Below are 21,947 nucleotides of genomic sequence, written 5' to 3'. Positions count from 1 at the left end.
TTCTGATAGCTTGGTTTATAAGACATTTAGCTGTCAGAGACATAATGAACTGAGCTACTGAAAATCCTAAGTACCTCATCTATGGTGTCTTTTGGAATTGGAGACATTTATGGTTTTTTTAATCTAACCTTGGTGGATCATCTCAAACATCTTTTAGGTGTAAGGTATTATGCAGAAATACCTGTAACTCAAAAAACAAGATTTTACTCTCTCTTCATTTCTTCAGTGACTGTTTGGCTGAGTCATTCTGAAATGCAAATTGTTACAATGAAAACATCTAAACAAGAATTTTCAAACCACTGCCCATCTGCTGCTTTGATTTCTTGAACTCTTAATGACTTGATGTAGTTTCACAATCTTGGCTTGTGTTCATCTCCCTTTCAGTCACCAGTATGTTATTTTTTGGTCACCAGTGATTTAAAACGCAAATGTATCTTCTACTGCCCCTCTCCCACACCCCAAATCCTTACCCTATGGAAGTCCATAGTTGTGGGTGTGGCCTCTGCATACCTCTCGTATTTCATCTCTCACCATATGATTCCCACTTGACCCTCCAGAGTCTTGAACACACATGTCGCTTGTCACCTCTGTGCTTTTGCTCATTAGCTCAAGGCCTTGGACGCTGCTCCAGCAAGTGTTTTCACCTGACTGCATCCTGCTTCTCCTTTAGAACTCATCTCAGAAATCTCCTACTTTAGGAAGCCAGTGGGTTAGAAGCATTTTCTCAGTGGCCCCATGATGTATGCTCTGACTTAGCCTTGCTATATAATTCTATATAATTCTGCTTGTGTTTGACTCTTCTCCCAGATTTACTAAATTCTTAACAAAAGATGAACAGGGCAATGTTTCTCTAATCCACATCACCTGCAGAAGAAATCATCCCAGGAACTTGTTAAAAATGCCTTCCAAAGCCCTACCTAGAACCTATCGAATCAGAATCTCTATGTAAAACACGGAAATTGACAACCACTGGCCTCTGGGAGGAGGAATTAGACATTACATAGAGGTCACCTGGGTTTCAAGTGTGTTGCTTCTATTTCATATCCAAGTCAACTAGGTGACAGAGCTCAGCTCCCTTGCTAGCTTTCACAAGAAAGCCAGTTAAATTGTGCTCTTGGTGATTTCTGCATACGTTACTGAAAAAGGAGCATTATCTGTTATGGACCAACTTTCTCTTGCTCCCCTTATACTTCTCTCTTTCTGCATTCCCTCTTCTAGCTTCTAAAGTATCTGCCTCGACTATGTATCTTCTTGGATGATCTCGATTTAACAATTTTCTTTCTACAAAATATACCATCTGCAGAAACCAAAACAGTACATCATGATTTTATGAATGTGTATCTTCATAGTGAAAACCATATTTGAATACTTGCCACCATGATTTGCTTAAGGAAGAAATCCACTGGAAAAGTTTACACAGCAAAGGTGTGTGTGTGCGTGTGTGTGTGTGTGCATGCATGCGCATGTGCTCATTTTAAAAATCAGATATGACTTGTCCTTTAACTTTAGTTGGCAGAGACAGAAAACTGCAAATTCAGTAAATAATTGACTTACACAATGTGTGACAATAAATACTCTAATTTTCTGTGACATCTAAAAGTTATAATTCTTTACTCAGTAGAAGACAGCTATCAGGTGCTAAAATAAAAAAAAGATACCTAACCCAATAAAGGTAAAATCTTAGTTATATTAACCAGCAAGGTACATATTACATTATTATTACTAGACCATGCCTCCAAGTGTGTCAAATTATAAAAATGTGTTCAGCATACATAAAATATACATTAAAGATTTCTCTCATCATAGGCACAATCTAATACAAAAATATATTTGACATTTATAAGTTAGAAGATCCATTGAGAGCCTCCAAAATAGGACAGGGGAAGGAATGAGTGATGACAACATAAAAAAAGAAGCACACATAGATGCAAATAGTTCCACTTATATGATTATTTTCTTCATCAGCAAAGGGTTAAGAGCAGTTTACACCAAACCAAGTTACCAAGCAGATCACAATTAGTTCACAGGTTGGATGAGTCACAGCACGCAGGCCAGAAAACGTACTCAGACTTCAGTCAACCTAATGGGACAGTGTACTCACACTGTGGTTTTGTTGTTTTGGAGTCTAGAAGCTCCATCTACCCATTCTCCATGGTCTACCACCATGGTAACACAGATTTACCACAGGCGCTATCTGTACCAAGCCTAGGATAGACTCTTTAAAAAAAAAAAAAAAGACCTGGCCGGTCACAGTGGTTCATGCCTGTAAGCATTTTGAGAGGCCGAGGTGGGTGGATCATGAGGTCAGGAGTTCAAGACCAGCCTGGCCAAGGTGGTGAAACCCTGTCTCTACTAAAACTGCAAAAATTAGCCAGGCACGGTGGCAGGAACCTGTAATCCCAGCTACTTGGGAGGCTCAGGCAGAAGAATCGCTTAAACCCGGGCGACAGAGGTTGCAGTGAGTGCAGATCACACCACTGCACTCCAGCCTGGGCAACAGAGTGAGACTCCGTTTCAAAAAAAAAATAAAAATAAAGATTAAAAATTTTAAAAAGACCTACACTTTGACTAGTAAAGAAAACCTACAGGATGGTGTTGCAAAACGCAAAATTGTCTATCCAGTTAAGTGAGCTGAACACAAACTAATCTGAAGTCCTGAACTCTCTGTGGGGAAATAAAAGTATTTTTTTTAAGCAGGCAGAAATAAATTTTTTGAAAAAGATTCCAAAGCACAGGACCTTATATAATCTTTGAATGTGGAATAATAGTTCAAACAATATTTTGAACTGAAAATTCAAGAATGAACTCTCAAACAAAAATGTTATGATTCAGAATGCTCCATGATCGTGACAGAAAAGCTTGTCACCTATGCTGCATGTTAAGAAGAGAGAAAAATGGCAACAGCCGTATTTTAAAGATTCATAATGTTCTTCCCTTCCGTCTAGTTACAACCAGATGTCCAGGCCGGGCACGGTGGCTCATGCCAGTAATCTCAGCACTTTGGGAGGCTGAGGCGAGTGGATCACCAGGTCAGGAGATGGAGACAATCCTGGCTAACATGGTGAAACCCAGTCTCTACTAAAAATACAAAAAAACATTAGCCGGGTATGGTTGCGGGCGCCTGTAGTCCCAGCTACTTGGGAGGCTGAGGCAGGAGAATGGTGTGAACCCAGGAGGCAGAGGTTGCAGTGAGCCAAGATCGCGCCACTGCACTCCAGCCTGGGTGACAGAGCGAGACTCCGTCTCAAAAAAAAAAAAAAAAAAAAAAGATGTCCAATATTTTTGGACACCAATTTTGCTCTTCAGAAAAAAGTTCCCTTCTCATTCACTGAATATAGGAGAGCAATCTCTTCTCTCTTACTATTATCTAAAACGCACACCAAATTCACATCAGGAAGAAAGTCAAAGTGAATAAACATTTTGGAAACAGTCTACTGAAAAGTGGTAACAGAGATGAAGAAATATGAATACAGTTTAGCCAAAATCAGTGAGAAATAACTTCTTTCAAAGAAATTATGACTATTCCCTCAAAACAAGGTCAAATCAGATTAAATTTGCCAACATTCTACTTGCTTTTCTCATGTTTTATTTTGAAAAGAAATATTAAAATATTAATATGAGATCATGTTTCAGCCAAAAGAATTTGTAAATAAACGATACCCTAAAATGATATCCTTTAGCTCAATAAAAATTTCTTTAAAAATCTAACCTTAAACATTGAGCCAAATTATGGCAGAGATTCTTAAAAGTGACTGAGGTATTTAGATTCTTCAAAACCACAGGTTTGCAGTACCGGGCATGGAGGTAAATTAAATGACAAAAATTAGCAATGAAGAATAAAAAAATAACTTTGAATTCCTTTTATAATATCTAAATAACCTGAGCTAAGGGGAAAATGATTAAATCCTGGCACTGTGTAGCCCAGCAAATGTTCCACCAGCAAATATTTTGAGGCCAAAATCTATGTTCGTTCACGAATAACCTTTTCAAGTAATGTGTCAAAAGATTTCCAAAAGTTGGTAATACGACAATTTTCACAAAGAAAGGTAAACTCCTAAAATGTAGATACTGTTTGTCTAATCTATAGACTAGGCTAATAGATTAGCAAAAAAGTCACACTTTTAGTTGTAAAATTATCTTCTATTAATATTTGCTCTTACTTGGTTGGCTTTCAAAGGAAAAAGAGTGTCCATTGCTTTGAAACATTCTGTAGACAATCTGGAGATGACTATTTCTGTTGACATAACTTCAGCTGAAGATTTTGTTCTTTTAATAAGTAAAACACAGAATTCTGGCCTATTAACATGAATTATTTTTACAATAAAAGAACAGTCAGTTGGTGGTCAGGAGATCTGCTTTCTATTCATTGCTCTGCTGATAACAGGAATAATTAATTGGGATAAGTCAATTTGCCTTTTTGTGCCTGAGTTTCACTGTCTGCAAAGTGGGGTTAAGAATATCTGTGCTATGTTATTCACTGGAGTATTTTGAGGATAAAGTAAAACACTAGAAAGCAATTTTTTCAAAACACAAATATAAATGCTATGTCATGATATTGTTAATAATTTTACAGGTACCTCGTCATGTTACCCATTCAGATATGTGCTTAAGGTAGGTGTTCCTACAGGATCTTGGGTTGGATGTTCCGTTTGATTTTATTTTAAAAATAATAAATCACAAAACTAAAACGTTTGAGCAAGGTCACTTAACCCTCTCCCCAGGTGGTTAGTTATTATTACCGTCATCATCCTCCTCAACATCATTACTACTTTTTAGCTACATGTTTAAAAGAGGAGATCTTTAATATGTCAGCTTAACTGGGAAAATGTGTCCCTGGCACAGGTGGTTTTCAGAAGAAAAGCCCATCTTCACAAGAGCTTTGTCCTCTGCTTTTATTTTAAAGTGCGGACCCTGGGTGGGGAGGGACAGGGCGGGTGTTCCGGGTCTGTCACTGAGGAACCAATTCCCTCAGAGAGGCCAGAGCAGCATGGATGCGGACATGCAATCTGTTTTCAAAGTCGTAGCCAGAGAAATCCTCCTGTAAGATCAAAGAAAGATATTTATGCACTCTGTTAGCCAAGCTTGCACAGGGTACTGTGGTATAAAGCACACTCAATTTTGCATTTCCCAAAGTAAAATCTCTACACTCCCAGTAAAGTTTTCCCACCCACTTGATTTTCATATTACTCAAACCTCAAACTTTGTATTCATTTTTAAAAACATCAACTGAATGTCAATAATGTTCTCTTTGGACAATTTTCCTTGCGTTGTTCTTGAAAAAGTCGTCTTACGTTGTGCTCAATATAAGTTACTATTAGAAATTCTTAATTCAGGGACATAGTTATAAAATCAAAAGTTATCTTCCCACCCAAAGATTAAGAGTGTTTCTAAAGCAGGATGAACAATTTCATCGGAGTTCCTTATGATCTTGTAATGTCCCTTAAAACTCAAGAGCTCACTGATTCAATTGGTTGTCACTTTTCCTTTCCGGAAATAGTACCAACCAGAACATCATTGCACAAACTTTCTAGAATTCAGACTCAGGTATACACTGTATTGGATAAGAAGGGCCACTGGAGAAAGGTACATTCAGGATATTTACCTTTGCTTGAAGAAGTAGAGCTCTGCCTCTTCCTACAGTCTATAAGAAAAACACATTATCCCATAAAATCTGTGTTTATATATACGCAGGCAGAAAATGGTATAATAGGAGGCTATGTTAATTAAAACAATTCACCGTAGACACAGCAATGAGTCAACTGTTCATTCAAGTATAATGACTCCAATATTCTTTTTTTTTTTTTGAGATGGAGTTTCACTCTGTTGTCCAGGCTGGAGTGCGGTGTGCAGTGGCATGATCTTGGCTCACTGCAACCTCTGCTTCCCATGTTCAAGCAATTCTCCTGCCTTAGCCTCCTGAGTAGCTGGGATTACAGGCACCTGCCACTATGCCCAGCTAATTTTTGTATTTTTAGTAGAGACAGGGTTTAACTCTGTTGGCCAGGTTGATCTCAAACCTCAAGCGATCCACCCACCTTGGCTTCCCAAAGTGCTGGGATTACAGGTGTGAGCCACTGCGCCCAGCCCCAATATTTTTTAATATAAAGATGTTTATTCATTTACATGAGGACATTACTTGATATATAATTACTTGATAAATAATTTTTCATAGTCTATAAAAGGCAACCTCTAAGATATAATATCTTAGGTTAAAATCTTACTAAACAACCTTAAAATTAATGATTATCAAAAGGTTTTATCTGAATCAGTAAGTTATATATAGCTATAAACTTTTTTTTTTTTTTTTGAGACAGGGTCTTGCTCTGTTGCTCAGGCTGGAGTGCAGTGGCACAATCATGGCTCACTGCAACCTCAAGCTCCAGAGATCCTCTCACCTCAGTCCCCCAGGTTAACTGGGACTACAGGCACATGCTGCCATACCTGACTATGTTTTTTGCTTTTTTTTTTTTTTTTGCAGAGATGAGGTTTCACTTTGTTGCCCAGGTTGGTTTTGAACTTCTGGGCTCAAGTGATACTCCCACCTCAGCCTCCCAAACTGCTGGGATTACAGGCATGAGCCACTGAGCCTGGCCATATTTTATCTTTTAAAAACTGTATTTTTACTGTACATTTTCTATATTTAGATACACAAATACTTACCATTGTGTTACGGTTGCCTACAGTATTCAATACAGTAACATACTGTACACGATTATAGCCCAGAAGCAATAGGCTATAGATACAGCCTGGTTGTGTAGTAGGTGATACCACCTAGGTTTGTGTAAGTACTCTGTGATGTCTGCACAAGGAAGGAATCGCCTAACAACGCATTTCTCAGCATGTCATTAACAGATGTATGACTGCAATTTGAATGCTAGGGAAGAAATTACCTCCTTAAAGATAGTAAGGTAGTATTACTAACTTCTTGGACGCATTCTAAGTAAAATCAAGGAAAACAAAATGAAGAACACTGTGTTCAATCAGTTTGTTTTAAATGAAGAGTGCTTTGTGCTTGCTCACTTCCACATTTTTGTTGAACATCATTAAAAATATATATTATATTATATATATATAACACCTTACCTCTGGTTTGTCTAATAAAAGACAGCCAAGTTCATAACAGGCATACGGCTGAACATATAAGTTATTCTGACGACACAATTCATCTTTAACAGCTCGCCGGAAGTACTGAAAGGAATGCAAATGTTATTGGATGAATTCATTTTCCTACTTAGCATAAGGCTTATTATAATCTTCAAGAGGGGGCGGGAAGGGGGACTCATACTCTGTTTTCTATATCAGATTTTCTCTTCTTTCCTCATCTTCATTCTTTCCTATCTACATCTTAGAAGTCCTTTACATGCTGCCTGATGTACATTCCTCAGAATATATTGGACTGCCTAATTTGTGCTACTATTTTTCCAGGGGACATATCAGCCTCTATTGATTTTATCACTGAGAACATCTTTTATCTGCATCTAAGAGTCTAAACATCCCATTTTAATATTTAAAACAGAAAACACACAAGGTAACTACAATCTCTTGACATGCTTCTTGACTGTATCTTGCTAGCACATAAGCATTTGATCTAAAATAAGCTATTTAGGGCTGTAATAACTATCATAAGCCCATATTGAAAGATTAAACTTACAAGGACATTATCATCTAGGATTTAAAAGCCAAAAGTCTCCTATTACTGCCCATTAATTCTTTTTTTTTTTTGAGATGGAGTCTTGCTCTGTCGCCCAGGCTGGAGTACAGTGGTATGATCTCAGCTCGCTGCAACCTCTGCCTCCTGGGTTCAAGCAATTCTCATGCCTCAGCCTCCCGAGTAGCTGGGATTACAGGTGCACGCCACCACACCTGGCTAATTTTTGTATTTTCAGTAGAGACGGGGTTCCACCATGTTGGCCAGGCTGGTCTCAAACTCCTGACCTCAAGTGATCCATCCACCTTGGCCTCCCAAAGTGCTGGGATTACAGGTGCGAGCCACCGCGCCCGGCCACTGTACACTGATTCTTTCAAAGAGTAGTCAAAGTAACACTGATATATACTTCTTCAAAACAAGCAATCAAACAAAAAAACAACTCTCTCGCTTGACCCCCAGGGCTGCATCAATAATCCGCAGTTATAAAGAGAGAAAACTGAATGCACACTGACATGTCTGATCATTTTTGTTCTTGTCTAACAATGAGGCTTCACTCCACTCCTTCAAAACTGCCTCCTCATGTCCTCCTCTCTCCAGTGGAGGCTGTCATCTTGATAAATACTAGTGCCAGAAAAGGAGGCCATATATAAAGAAGCATTCTAAGAATATTAAGTTAATTAAAAACTAGTATTAACCATCATCAACTTCTAGCATCTGAGAAGATGGCATTAATCAAATCAATTGGATAAAGTTTATAGTGGGAGGTTCGGTTTTGTTCAGTGCTTTTTCATTTTTCTTATTCACAAGCACATACATAGGTGTTCGTGACTTATTTTCTTTAGCCCTGACAACATTAACAGTTTACCTGAACAGCATCTTCTGAGTTTCCTAGACATTTGTGTATGGCACCAAGAAGCAAATACTTTAATCCAACAACAGATGAGTCATCCACTTCATGGCAAGCTTAAAAAGAAGGGGAGTGAACAGAGCAGTAAGGAAATGCATTCACTTAATTCCTTCAATATCAAGAAGAGTGAGGTAAATGTTTCAGTTCATGTTTCTGCCTCCTGATATGAACCTAAAACTGCTCTAAATAAAAGAAGTTATGTTAATTTCTCAAAAATGACTTCACATTAAATTGCCATGCCATAGGCACCTTTCTATGTTTGTATGAGGTACTGTACTAGTCAGTGGGAGAGGATCAGAACTGGCCCCTCCACTTCAACAGCAAGCTGTGGGGGATGGACACACAGGTTAGAGAATGTTATGGGAGTTTTCCAAGAAAATGAGAAAGATGCAGAATGGAAACATGATGGAGCTGATGAGGAAGAAAGGAAGTAACACCATTATTTCCAAAGACTAATAAAGATACTGAGATTCAATAAGATATATATCTTACTATTTTATATATACATATTTGTATTTTATATAATATTATATATAGATAGAAAGAGAGAACTGAAGTTACAGAACAAGTAACTTGAAGGCAAGAGGAAGAGGTAAATGTGAAGAATAGAAGCTGATCTTGTAGAAGCAGGAGTTGCCCCAGAAAGCCAGGCCAGGAATACGCTCATACGAAAAAGAACTCAGAGACTTTTAAGGCAGCAACATTAAGGAAACCTTAATGCAGTTCATTCACTTGTTCATTCATTCATTCATTACATTAATTCATTCATTCCATATTTATTGAGCACCTACTATTTGCCAGGCAATTCTAGGTGCTTAGAATACAACGACAAAACAAACAAAAAATTCCTTCTCAGAGAGAAGAGCAAGTGCAAAGGCACAGGGGCCAGGTGTGTCAGAGAGCAGGGAGGAGGACCATGCTGAGCAAGGGAGAAGAGCAGGGAGGGACAATGGCCTCGAGGGTTACAGACTGGGAGCACTGCCTGCTGCTGAATGGACTTGGGCTTTTATTCTGAATGAGATGAGAGACCACAGAGGATTCTGGGAAGCAGAGTGACACAACATGATTAGGTTTTAATAGGATCACTCTGCCTGCAGCGCCTAGAAAACAAACATGTTTACAATGTAGCTGGGCATGGTGGCTCATGCTCGTAATCCCCCAACTTTGGAAGACCAAAGCGGGAGGATCACTTGAGCCCAGGAGTTGAAGACCAACCTAGGCAACATGGCAAGACCCCATCTCTACAATTTTTTTTTAATAGCTGGGTGTAGTGGCATGCCCCCTGTAGTCCCAGCTACTCAGGAGGCTGAGGTTGGAGGATCGTTTGAGCCAGGGAGGCAGAGGTTGCAGTGAGCCATGATTGTGCACTACACTCCAGCCTGGGCGACAGAGCATGACCCTGTCTCAAAAACACAAAACACAAACAACAACAAAAAACAACACAAAGGAAGAATGCAGTGGAGAAGGGCAGGTGGGTGGGGAAAGGTTATGGATGAAACAACAAGACAAGGATATAGGATTCTCACTAGTTCTGCTGGTACAGGGAGCTATGGATGGGGACTCTGATAAGCTAAATGCACAAAACTGGGAGGGCATGATGCAGAGTTTAATAAATGCTTATGACCTACATTGCCACTACTGCTTTTTTCTGGAACAGAACTTTCTCTACAAAGATCTTCATTGTACTGTATGTGGTTGGATCAGTTTGTACCATTACTGCTTACCATTGAGGAATGATATAATCTAATGAATAGACCTAAGAACTGGGTTAAATTTAGCAAATATTAGAGAATTATCTCATGCTCACTTCAGATACTGTCTGTCTTCCCTTCCAGGCACATATCTTTGTTGTTAGTTTTTTCATTTTGATACCTGGAAAGGGGTTCAGAGAATATTTTGTCAAATCTCACTTAACTGGTAATTGTTCTTGTGAATGTTAATTACTGCCCACCTTATATTTGCATTTGTATTTTATCTCTAAATATGTGATCCTGTACTTGTGTATTAAAAAAATACTTAATATTCTTCACTGTTCCTTTGAGTTAGACATTTATAGATGTTCTATACTTGCTTCAATAGGAAAGGAGGGGTTTTGAATTATGAAACTCCTTTAAAAATAAATACAGTAGCCAGGTGCAGTAGCACATGCCTGTAATCCCAGCTACTCAGGAGACTGAGGTGAAAGGACCACTTGAACCCAGGAGTTTGAGGCTGCAGTGAGTTATGAACACACCAGTGCACCCAGCCTGGGCAACAGAATGATACCTGTCTCTAAAAACTAGAAAAAAAAAAAAAATTAAAAAGAACATAGCAGAATTTAACACATCCAAGAATATTCTGTTTCCTTGCTAGTTCCTCCTTGGGAGGGTTACACATCTACTCGAATTACAGGGCCACTGTACAAAACTTCTTACGGAGTTTTGTTCCTTTGATCTCCAGAATAGCAACATTGGCAATTGGCAATGTTTTGTTTTCACATTTGAGGAAGGCCTTTTTTTTTTTTTTAAGAAATAGGCAAAAGGGATTTGCAGGAAATCTGATGATAAAAATATGTGGCTCAATGAATCGTGCTATGTTTGGTCAAAAACAAGAGTAACTGGAGAAAAATCTGGAAAATTTTCTACAGTGGCTTACAAACTATTTCTGGAATATTATGTCTACACGGTCAATACTAAGTTTCTTGGGAAAATGCAGCACACATATGAAGAAGAACATATTTCTTTTTTTTCCCCTTTTTCTTTTGTAGGCAGGATCTCCCTCTTGTCATTTAGGCTGTAGTGGTGGGGCATGATCAAAGCTCACTGCAGCCTCGATACTCTGGGCTCAAGTGATCTTCCCACCTCAATCTCCCAAGTAGCTGGGACTATAGGTGCACACCACCCCGCCCAGATAATTTTTGTATTTTTAGTAGAGACAGGGTTTCACCATGTTGCCCAGGCTGGTCTCAAACTCTTGGCTCAAGCCATCTGCCTGCCTCGGCCTTTCAAAGTGCTGGGATTACAGGAGTGAACCACCCCACCATGCTACACTTTAGTATCTTTTTATTTATGTGAATCACACCTAAATGAAACAAAGTACTCTCAGGGGGAAAAATGTATGCTTCCAGCAACTCCCACAGCTACAGAATTAATAACATTTATAACAAAAGCAGCACATATTTAAGGCAAGTATATCTGTCCACAGCAGTGCCGCCTCCTCCTCCCATCACCGAAGTGACAGGATTTTCTTCATCACGACACCCTCTATCTAAGAAGGAGAGATGTGTACTCTCCTTGACTCTGATGAGATAAACATGAAATAGACGGGAAACTGAAGAATGCAGCACTGACAGAAGAAGCCAGTGTGTCCAGTAGACAGTTTTGGGTTTTTAAAAATTTTTTACCTTGACTCATCCTCTGCAGGTTGGGGAAGGAACAGTTTGGAAGAGCTTTCCACAAGTACAACACTTCGATGGACGCCAACACACAGAGTGCTTTGGTTGGGGTTTGCTTCCGAAATCGCTCTGCCTACAAGGAGTTAGAATAAACAGGCTACATTTTTCAAAAACAAATTCAAATAAAAAATATACCTCAGACACTTCAAAAGCACACAGTTCATCATCAATGTGAATGACCCTCTCCTTCAAAGCTAAGAATAATAATTCTTCTCTCTATAAAAAATGTTGCTTTCAATTTTTGACAGACTGGAAATTATGCCTTTCATTCATTATTCAACTGAACCTACTATCAAAATGCAGGGTAGGGCCAGGCATGGTGGCTCACGCCTGTAATCCCAGCACTTTGGGAGGCCGAGGCAGGCAGATCACCTGAGGTCAGGAGTTTGAGACCAGCCTGACCAGCATGGAGAAACCCCGTCTCTACTAAAAATACAAAATTAGCCGGGTGTGGTGGCGCATGCCTGTAATCCCAGCTACTCGGGAGGCTGAGGCAAAAGAACTGCTTGAACCCGGGAGGCAGAGGTTGCGGTGAGCCAAGATTGCGCCATTGCACTCCAGCCTGGGCAACGAGAGCAAAACTCCATCTCAAAAACAAAAACAAAAAAAGATGCAGTGTATATTCTGAAAACTTGGGGATGAAACTAGATTTACGTGCATTTAGATCGACGGAATTTATAAAGCTTGGTGACAGCTAATAATTCAACTGGCTTACACACACCTAAGGAACTACGACTAGATGACTTTTAGTCACAGTTCTCTTGATTTTAAAATTTTCTACTGAGTGCCAGTGCTCTCTGCTGTACATTATAATCCAATTTATACTCAAAAGCTTCATTAAATGTTCATTCAATAAAAACATATAAAACTAAAATAACTGATAATTCAGGATATAAGACACTATGTAACTCAAGGTAATACGGCAACATTGTATTCACAGAAGTACAGAATACATAAGGAATACTGTCTCTACAATCTTGGGCCTTTCTGCTGGCAACTGTGACACCGTGACACACACATTTGCTTTTTATTACATCAAAATGTGATGTGTTCTCTATTCTCAACCCCAGACAGCCTGCATTTCTCACTAGGCCCTGCCAATTTGTATTCTTCCAAAACCACCCAATTCTTTAGATAGATCCTTTCTCTCTAGAGGTGTGTTCGTTAGCTCTGCAGAACGTATAATGTCTCCATTCATTAAAATTAAAAAAAACTATACTCCAGTTACCCTTCAGATCATACACATCTTTCACCTTTTGCTAAAGATTTCCATGAAGGGGAACCATTCTGAGTCTTAACCCAATTTTTTGAGGCCCTGTATCTGCAGGGCTAACCGGTTTTTTAAAAATCTGCTTTCATTATTTGCAGCAAGGCAAGAATCTTCTATTCAGAGCAGATGTACACAATCATGGAGAGAATCCTCTGCATGGCGGTGAACTGCACTTTACGTGGCAAGTAAATGGGCAGGCTTGAATATAATTTCCTAAAGCTTGCCAAGGCAGTGTTGGTTACAAATGCCCATCATAAGTAATACACGAGATCAATAGGCTCCAACATACCTTTTTCACCGAGAACTGTTCAATCTGATTGTTTTTCCTTTTGAAGAGTTTCTGAACTTCTTTAAAGACAATCTGTGCCCCATCCACATCACCAGTGGCTCCCTGACAAACTGTAAGAAATCATAATTATATTTCTTAAGTACAAGTCAGGGAAAATGCCATAAGGGATACCTGAAGTGATGATACTTGAAAAAAAAAAAAGCAGGAGCAAATATGTTTAAAGACTATTCCACAATGGGCTGGACGTGGTGGCTCATGCCAGTAATCCCAGCACTTTGGAAGGCTGAGGCGAGTGGATCACCTGAGGTCAGGAATTCGAGACCAGCCTGGCCAACGTGGCGAAACCCCATCTCTGCTAAAAACACAAAAATTAGCCAGGAGTGGTGGCACATGCCTGTAATCCCAGCTACTTGGGAGGCTAAGGCAGGAGAATCGCTTGAACTTAGGAGGTAGAGGTTGCAATGAGCCAAGATCGCACCACTGCACTCCAGCCTGGGCGACAGAATGAGACTCTGTCTCAGGAAAAAAAAAAAAAAAAAAAAAACTATTCCACAAAGGACTGCACCATCCTGCAGTCCTTCAACTATTTTCCAGGTTCCTGTGTTCCCAGAGCTTTTGGGAGACCTGGGGAAAGCCATGGTCCTTGTCCTCTTTTTGGGGAGACAGTTTTTCACATAACAAAATCCTTAGCTACTGTCACAGTGTACAACCTAGTTAGGGCTCACATACTCAGAAAGTGGAATAAACAGGAACCTAGGAAAGAACAATGAAGAGCCCAGAGGATCATGAAAGCTTCGTGGTGGAAGGAGGATTTCTCTGTCCTAGGAAGTCATCAATCTGTCCTGTCCAAGTTCCTTGGCTGCCTACTACCTATAAGCCACCAGCAAGAATGTGAAGAAGAAACACATGTGCTTGAACCCTAAAGAAACTGAAATTTCAACTGAAGAGATCACACATGCTCACACACGCACATAGGGTCCCACAAGCTGCAATGTATGCAGTGACAGCAGTAATCAGGGTAGGAGAACCAAAGTGGTTTTCAGAAAGCTCAGAAAGAGAAAGGATCATTTCTCTCTGGAGTGACCAGATGCTGTAAGGAGCTAGGAGAAGTTGAGCGGAGTCTTGAGGAATGAGTGAGATTTTGATCATGTGCACACCTTCTTCTCACCTCAGGCCCCAAAGATTTAATGATCCTCCCCTTTGCTGTGTCTTCTCTGTCCCTTATGCAAACTTTGCACTGGCTGCAGCCCCACTACCTGCTTGAAACTTTACTACAACTCCGTCCTTTCCTCCCAACTCTGATGTTGCGGAATCCATTTCTATTCATTTTTGTTAGATCACATGTGGTTTTTCACTCCCCAGTTGGAATGCACTAAAGTTGATTTGCTAGTTCCCTCTTCTTTTTTTTTTTTTTGAGATGGAGTCTTGCTCTGTCACCAGGCAGGAGTGCAGTGGCGTGATCTCGGCTCACTGCAACCTCTGCCTCCCGGGTTCAAGCAATTCTCCTGCCTAAGCCTCCTGAGTAGCTGGGACTACAGGCACAAGCCACCATGCCCAGCTAATTTTTGTATTTTTAATAGACATGAGTTTTCACCATATTGGCCTCTTGACCTCGTGATATGCCTGCCTCGGCCTCCCAAAGTGCTGGGATTACAGGTGTGAGCCACTGTGCCTGGCTAGTTCCCCTTTCTTTACTTCAGCACCCCTAAAAGTAGGTTGGTCCCGTACTCGCATCTGGGCATGGTCAAGCAGTCGCCTATCCCAGGTGTGCACGTACCAGGACAGGCTACCATCGGCAGAGCCCAACGGTCCAAGAATTGAGGCTCGGAGAGAGCTGAGGACGCAAAAACAATGGGAAAGACGGCAGGTTCCTCCTACTGGGATTAAGAGTGATGAGGCTGAATATTCAAAGGAAGGGACAACTCCTTTCCCAGTCACTGGGGCATCCCTGGTTCAGACGGAGGAGCGTGCACCAATCCAAAATGACCTTATCAATTGCAGCTGTAACATTTCCAAACCAGAATGAAGCTCAGTGGCTGTATTGTGCAACCAACCCCATTAATTTTAGATCAGAGGATGCAAAGGCCTGGAAAAGCTGAGCACTGCCTAAGGTCACATAGTAAATCAATGAAAAAGAATATATTTCTGCTGTCCCTATCTTGAGGTCTTCCTCAGATCATCGAGAATGTTCTTACAGAGTCGCATAATTAAAGCCAGTCATAAACAGCAACAGTATCTGAACCACCCCAAAGGTCTATAACATCCATACCTCAGACCCTGAAGAACAAACACCACCTATTTCTCTTGCAGTAAAATTATGGATAGATTTTTTTTTTTTTTTTAGACAGAGTTTTGCTCTCGTTGCCCAGGCCGGAGTGCAATGGCACGATCTTGGCTCACTGCAACTTCCGCCTCCTGGGTTCGAGCAATTCTTCTGCCTCAGTCTCCCAAGTAGCTGGGATTACAGGCATGCACCACCACACCCGGCTAATTTTTCATTTTTAGTAGAGATGGAGTTTTTCCATGTTGGTTGTTGGTCGGGCTGGTCTCAAACTCCTGACCTCAGGTGATCCGCGTGCCTCAGCCTCCCAAAGTGCTGGGATTACAGGGGTGAGCCACCGCCCCCAGCCAGATAGTTGCTTTAAAAGATGCAGATGTTTAAAGTAATGGGAGTCTCTGGTTTATCCTAAAATATGAGGCCTAAACAGAGCTTAGGATGACTGACTCTTCCAATAAGACTAAGTATACACAATCCCATATGTGATATTCTAATATTTTTTGGTAACTTATAATTTTGATATAATTTCAAACTTACAGAAAAGTTGCAGGAATAGTAGAGGTATACGATCACGCAAATCTACTTCTAGGTATCTACCCAAAGGTACTGAAAGCAAGGACTGGAACAGATATCTGTATACCAATGTTCCAGGTAAGCACTCCACACAATAGCTAAAACATGGAAACAACCCAAATGTCCATCAATGAATGAACAGACGAACAATGTGCCATATACATACAATGGAATATTATTCAGCCTGAAAAAAGAAAGGAGATCCTGACACATGTTACAACATGGATGAACCTTGACGACATTATGCTAAATGAAATAAGCCAGACACAAAAGGACAAATATATTTCACTTATACACGAGGTAGGCAGAACACTTAAATTCACAGAGACGGGAAGTAGAAGCGTGGTAACCAGGGTCTTGGGGGAAAAGTGAATGGGGAGTTCCTGTTTAATGGGTAGAGTTTGGGATGATGAAGAAGTTCCAGAGATGGATGCTGGTGATGTTTGCGAAACAATCTGAGCGTTATCTGGAGTTACTGACACATACACCTAAAAAAGTTCAAATGGTAAATGATGCTACATGTTTTATCACAATTTTTAAAAGTACAAAACTATTGACATAGTCACACAAAACATTAACATACCGGGGAGCTAAGCCCTGGTGGCAGTGTTTGGGGCCCCTGAATGCCCATCCCCTCTAGCTCACAGCCAGCCCAAATGGCAGCTCCTGCAGGATGGTGTAACGGTGCTCCTTCCCTGCCTCATGTACTCTTTTGTTTTTGAGACAGAGTCTCACTCTGTTGCCAGGCTGGAGTGCAGTGGAGCGATCTCAGCTCACTGCAACCTCTGCCTCCTGGGTTCAAGTGATTCACCTGTCTCAGCCTCCCAAGCAGCTGGGACTAAAGGTGTGTGCCACCACGCCCAGTTTATTTTTGTATTTTTAGTAGAGGTGGGGTTTCACCATGTTGACCAGGATGGTCTTGATCTCTTGACCTCGTGATCCACCTGCCTTGGCCTTGCCTCATGTACTCTTTGTAGTGGAGCTATTCACCCACATCTTACCCTCTCTACAAAATCCCAATGCAGAAACAGAGATCAGAATCTTTCATGCTTATCCTCTGCTATGATTGGTATGGTTCTGGGACTGCCAAATATTGGGGGGGGGGGGGAGTTAATGTTCCTCTATACAGCCACACTGTGTATTTATGTATTTGAAACTCAACAGAGATGAAAAAATAAATAGCTGTCCACCATCCACTGTGCAGCCCAGTTACACCTAATGGCCGCTGAGTTGTGTGCAGGCCTCTCTTTTCTGGGCTATTCAATCTGGGTTCATCCACTCTTCAACGTATTAAACACACTGAGTCACTCAACAAATAGCTGCTACTTTCATCTGAGATGGCTTCAAATTCTATACGACAACCCTTTAAGTGTAAGACATAGCATACTATCCAGTATACGAAAAATAAGCTTATTCAAACATCAGGGACAGAGCCATGAGAACACGCCTGTCAACAGGGACTGCAATGCGGAATATGGACAAAAGGGGGCTTTGCACCGACTGCTAATGGACCAATGCAATTTTATAGGGAATTTAAGATATCCAGAATATCCTTATTGGTCAATGTTAATCAATTCTATCTTATTTTAAATCGATCAGTTAAGACACCAGAATGGAAGTGGAAGATAGTCATTAAATCTGAACGTTAAGAAGGTATTGAAAATAATGTTTGGATTAGTCTTGAATTTTAAGTAAAAGAACCACTCATGTGGCTGCAAGAGGAGAATTCATTACATAAACCAGAAAAGGCTTACATGAAGTTGCTTAGAGGCAGAAAATGTACAACCGCTTGGCTTTCTTCAACTCCACACCTCTACAACTCTGAATCACATGGCCCTTTAGGTATTGAAGGATGCAGACAACTACGTTGGCCACCAGGTGGCAGCACATCTCTATCTCCTCATACAAGGGCAAAAAACCACTTATTCAAAACATTAATAACTATATGCAATGTAAACACCCCACATCTAAAATATTACACTGTAAATATAATAGGGTTAGGAGGTAAAACAAGGTTGGAGCAGATGACTCAGACCTATGCAACTTTGTAACCAGGGCACTAACCAAACAAAAATATTAGCATAGATCAGGCTCTGTGGCTCATGCCTATAATCTCAGTGCTTTGGGAGGCTGAGGCAGGAGGATCACTTGAGGACAGGAGTTAGAGATTAGCCTGGGCACCATAGCAAGACCTTGTTGCTACAAATTTTTTTTAAAAAATTGGCTGGGCGTGATGGGGCATGCCTGTAATCCCAGCTACTCTGGAGGCTGAGGCAGGAGGATCGCTTGAGCCTGGGAGGTTGAGGCTATAGTGAGCTGTGATCAGGCCACTGTACTTCAACCTGGGAAAAAGAGCAAGACCCAGACTCAAAAAAAAAATTAACACACTGAAGAAAGACTGTTCAATTCTTAAAAATTCTTCAGAATCCCAATAAAAAACATAGCATATTAAGTAAAGGGATAGAGACAGGTTGAGGCAATTTAGGGCAAAATGTACAATAACTGGGAAGACCTCACAATATGCATTTCCAAGACAGAAAACAGGACCAAGCCAGGCCCAGAAGGGAAGCGTGTGGTGAAGGGGCACCCTGGGCACTACTGAATTTCTGGGTGTTCACCTGGGTCAGTGAACACAGTATTCTAGCACTATTTACTTGGTAGCACAAAACATTAACATGCTGGGGAAGGCTGTGGAGGGGTCCAACTTTTGCTTCCTCCTGCCATCGTTCTCCCATCTGCCCACCTCAGGCGAGCTAATTCACGACACAGAGAGGCACACTGAGGGACCATGGGCGACTTACCTGCAGTCAAGTAGGCATAATAGCACTGGGACCACCTGGACTCATTTTTTAGCCTCTCAAAGGAATCAAATGCATCCTTGAAATTGAGCTCTATCATGCTGCACCAACCTATGAAAGAAATATTTTTAGCACATGACCCTAAAGTACTGAGCTCTATGACCCATATTTAAGCCACGAGTCTCTGATATGGCGATCATTCTCTGTGCATGTTCTATGAAATGCATAAAAAACTTTAACCTGAAAACCTAAGAAATTATTTTTTCCCTTAAATACTTTCAATGTAAAGTTTGAATTAGACAACGCACTTAGGTTTGAGTCAGACAACCAATAAAACAGCACAGAAGAGAATGGCATAAAGATTTCTAGAAAGACATTCCAATTCACGTCCTAACAGTCATGAGGTTAACCCAAGCACAGCAGTACTTCTCCAAGAATACACACAGGTGCAATAAGAAACAGTGGAAGCAACACCACTCGATTACGTACTCAGTGACTACCACTCATTCTTTTTTTTTTTTTTTTTTGAGATGGAGCCTTGCTCTGCCGCCCAGGTTGGAGTGCAATGGCGCTATCTTGGCTCACTGCAACCTCTGCCCCCTGGGTTCAAGCAATTCTCCTGCCTCAGCCTCCCAAGTAGCTGGGATTACAGGCACCCACCACCATGCCCGGCTGATTTTTGTATTTTTAGTAGAGATGGGGTTTCGCCATGTTGGCTAGGCTGGTCTTGAACTCCTGAACTCAAGTGATCTGCTCACCTCAGCCTCCCAAAGTGCTGAGATTACAGGTGTGAGCCACCGTGCTCGGCCTACTCATTCTCAAAACTTTATGAGATCTAGACAGCAAGCCAATGAGAAATTAGGCATTTCCCTACCTTCCCTCAGCACATTGGTAGTGAAAGAACCCCATCTTCCTGGATGAAAACAGTTAGATGGGCATTCTAGTAAGGAACTGCAGCAACTAAAATGTAAAGGATTTTATTCCCACTTTTCATCACAGTATCCCCCATCACCTGAGCCCCTAATGTGTGCCAATGCTGTGGTAAGCACTTCATGTAACGCTCTCTAATCCTTATGACAACCTTGCAAAGGTGGCTAATAGTGTCCTTGTATTAGCAAGGACTAATCCTATGCCTGTAATCCTAGCACTCTGGGAGGCTGAGGTGGGAGGATCGCTTGAGTCCAAGAGATCCAGACCAGCTTAGGCAACATGGTGAAACACCATCTCTATAAAAATTTAGCCAGGCGTGGTGGTGCACGCCTGTAATTCCAGCTACTTGGGAGACTGGGGTGGGAGGATCACCCGAGCCGGGGAGGTCTGGGCTGCAGTGAGCTGAGACTGCGCCACTGCACTCCAGCCTGGATGACAGAGTGAGACCCTGTCTTAAAACAACAACAACAACAACAAAAACCAAAAAACTAAGGTATCAAGAGGTATGTACCTGCTGAAGCCATACAGCTAAGAAGGAATAACTGTGGATCAAAATCCAACACACTTCCCTTTACATGATACTGCCTCCATAAAAAAAAAAAATTCTGTTACCAGGTACATCACTAAGTAATTGTATAAACTGAGACTTGCCATTTAAACTGTGGGAGGAAGAGTGGGTGAGATATACACTTCAGAAAATTCACCGTCAAATTCTATGGGATGTGATGTTGACATAGTTTAGAGTAAAAATTTGGGCTTTTTTCTGAAACAGAGCCTCGCTCTGTCACCCCAGCTGGAGTGCAGTGGTGGGATCTCAGGTCACTGCAATCTCTGCCTCCCAGGTTCAAGCCACTCTCCCGCCTCAGCCTGCTGAGTAGCTGAGATTATACGCACCCACTACCACGCCTGGCTAATTTTTGTATTTTTGGTAAAGACGGGGTTTCACCATGCTGACCTGGCTGGTCTCGAAGTCCTGGCTTTAGGCGATCTGCCCCCTCAGCCTCCCAAAGGGCTAGGATTACAGGCATGAGCCAGCGTGCCCGGCCTGGGCTGATTATTTTTATCCTAGCATAGATAGCGGAGAAAGATTTGAATTAAATACAAAATAGAGATGGAAGGAAGCACTGACTCAGGAATAAGTCAGGAATAACTCAGAAATAAGTCAAGAATAACTCAGGAAAAAGTACTAACTCAAGCTTCTGAGCCTGAATCGGAAGCCCAAGTTACTACCAACTCCTGAGTTAACCTTCCTAAGGCCTGGGTTGGGTGATTTCTAAGCTTCCTTCTGCTCTAACATCCTATCCTGTCATAGGACTTGAAATGATGCACCAACAAAAGGCCATCAAAGCTAGAGTTTTTCATTCAAGTTCTTTGAAACACATTTCATTCTATATTATGGCTACTAAGCAGACCTCCAGCAGAGTGTAGAAGACACAAAAACACATTTTCCACTGCATTACACATCATTTCCTCTTTTTAAACCACAACAGGCATTTAAAACATAATATTGTTTATTGGGTAGTTCGCAATCTTTTGGTTTTCAGTTTTCCTTAAAAGGATTCAGGGAGACAATTGTGTCCACAGCAGGCAAAGCAAGTGGCCGGCAGCACAGGGCCCGACCCCCGCAAACTGACAGGTGTCAACTGCTTCCCTGAGCATTCTGTCTCCACTTCCCTGTCCCTCTGCAGAAAGCTTTTTAAGTCTCAATTTCCCTTTGGAGTCTCATCACTATCTCATCATTTCTCCTTTCTCTTTGCCTCTGTCATTCCTTTTTATGTGCTACATGATGTGACCTTGTAGCATTAGCTGAGCTGAAACTCT

General features: G+C 41.1%; 1 protein-coding gene and 1 non-coding gene across 4 annotated transcripts in view; one reads left to right on the top strand and one right to left on the bottom strand.

Moving 5' to 3' along the window:
- Positions 1-4,878: 4,878 nt before the first annotated feature.
- The window catches only part of TTC39C (tetratricopeptide repeat domain 39C), a 118,902-nt gene continuing 101,833 nt past the window's right edge, over positions 4,879-21,947 (bottom strand). For all 3 annotated transcript variants that reach the window (XM_054460804.2, XM_063653500.1, XM_054460806.2), the window contains 7 exons: positions 19,200-19,307; positions 13,548-13,657; positions 11,938-12,061; positions 8,514-8,611; positions 7,084-7,188; positions 5,603-5,641; positions 4,879-5,038 (listed from right to left, as the gene is read on the bottom strand). In XM_054460804.2, coding sequence (XP_054316779.1) covers positions 4,949-5,038; positions 5,603-5,641; positions 7,084-7,188; positions 8,514-8,611; positions 11,938-12,061; positions 13,548-13,657; positions 19,200-19,307 — 674 coding nt within the window. In that variant the 3' untranslated portion in view covers positions 4,879-4,948. The remainder of the gene's footprint in view (positions 5,039-5,602; positions 5,642-7,083; positions 7,189-8,513; positions 8,612-11,937; positions 12,062-13,547; positions 13,658-19,199; positions 19,308-21,947) is intronic.
- On the top strand, positions 13,204-13,319 carry LOC129019238 (U5 spliceosomal RNA). Its single transcript, XR_008495569.1, has one exon. It is a non-coding gene; the product is annotated as a U5 spliceosomal RNA (small nuclear RNA).

This window comes from Pongo pygmaeus, chromosome 17, assembly GCF_028885625.2.
Source record: "Pongo pygmaeus isolate AG05252 chromosome 17, NHGRI_mPonPyg2-v2.0_pri, whole genome shotgun sequence".
NCBI classification, from domain to species: Eukaryota; Metazoa; Chordata; class Mammalia; order Primates; family Hominidae; genus Pongo; species Pongo pygmaeus.
Note: the sequence above shows the minus strand (reverse complement) of the source record. Positions and strands in the feature narration are given on the sequence as shown.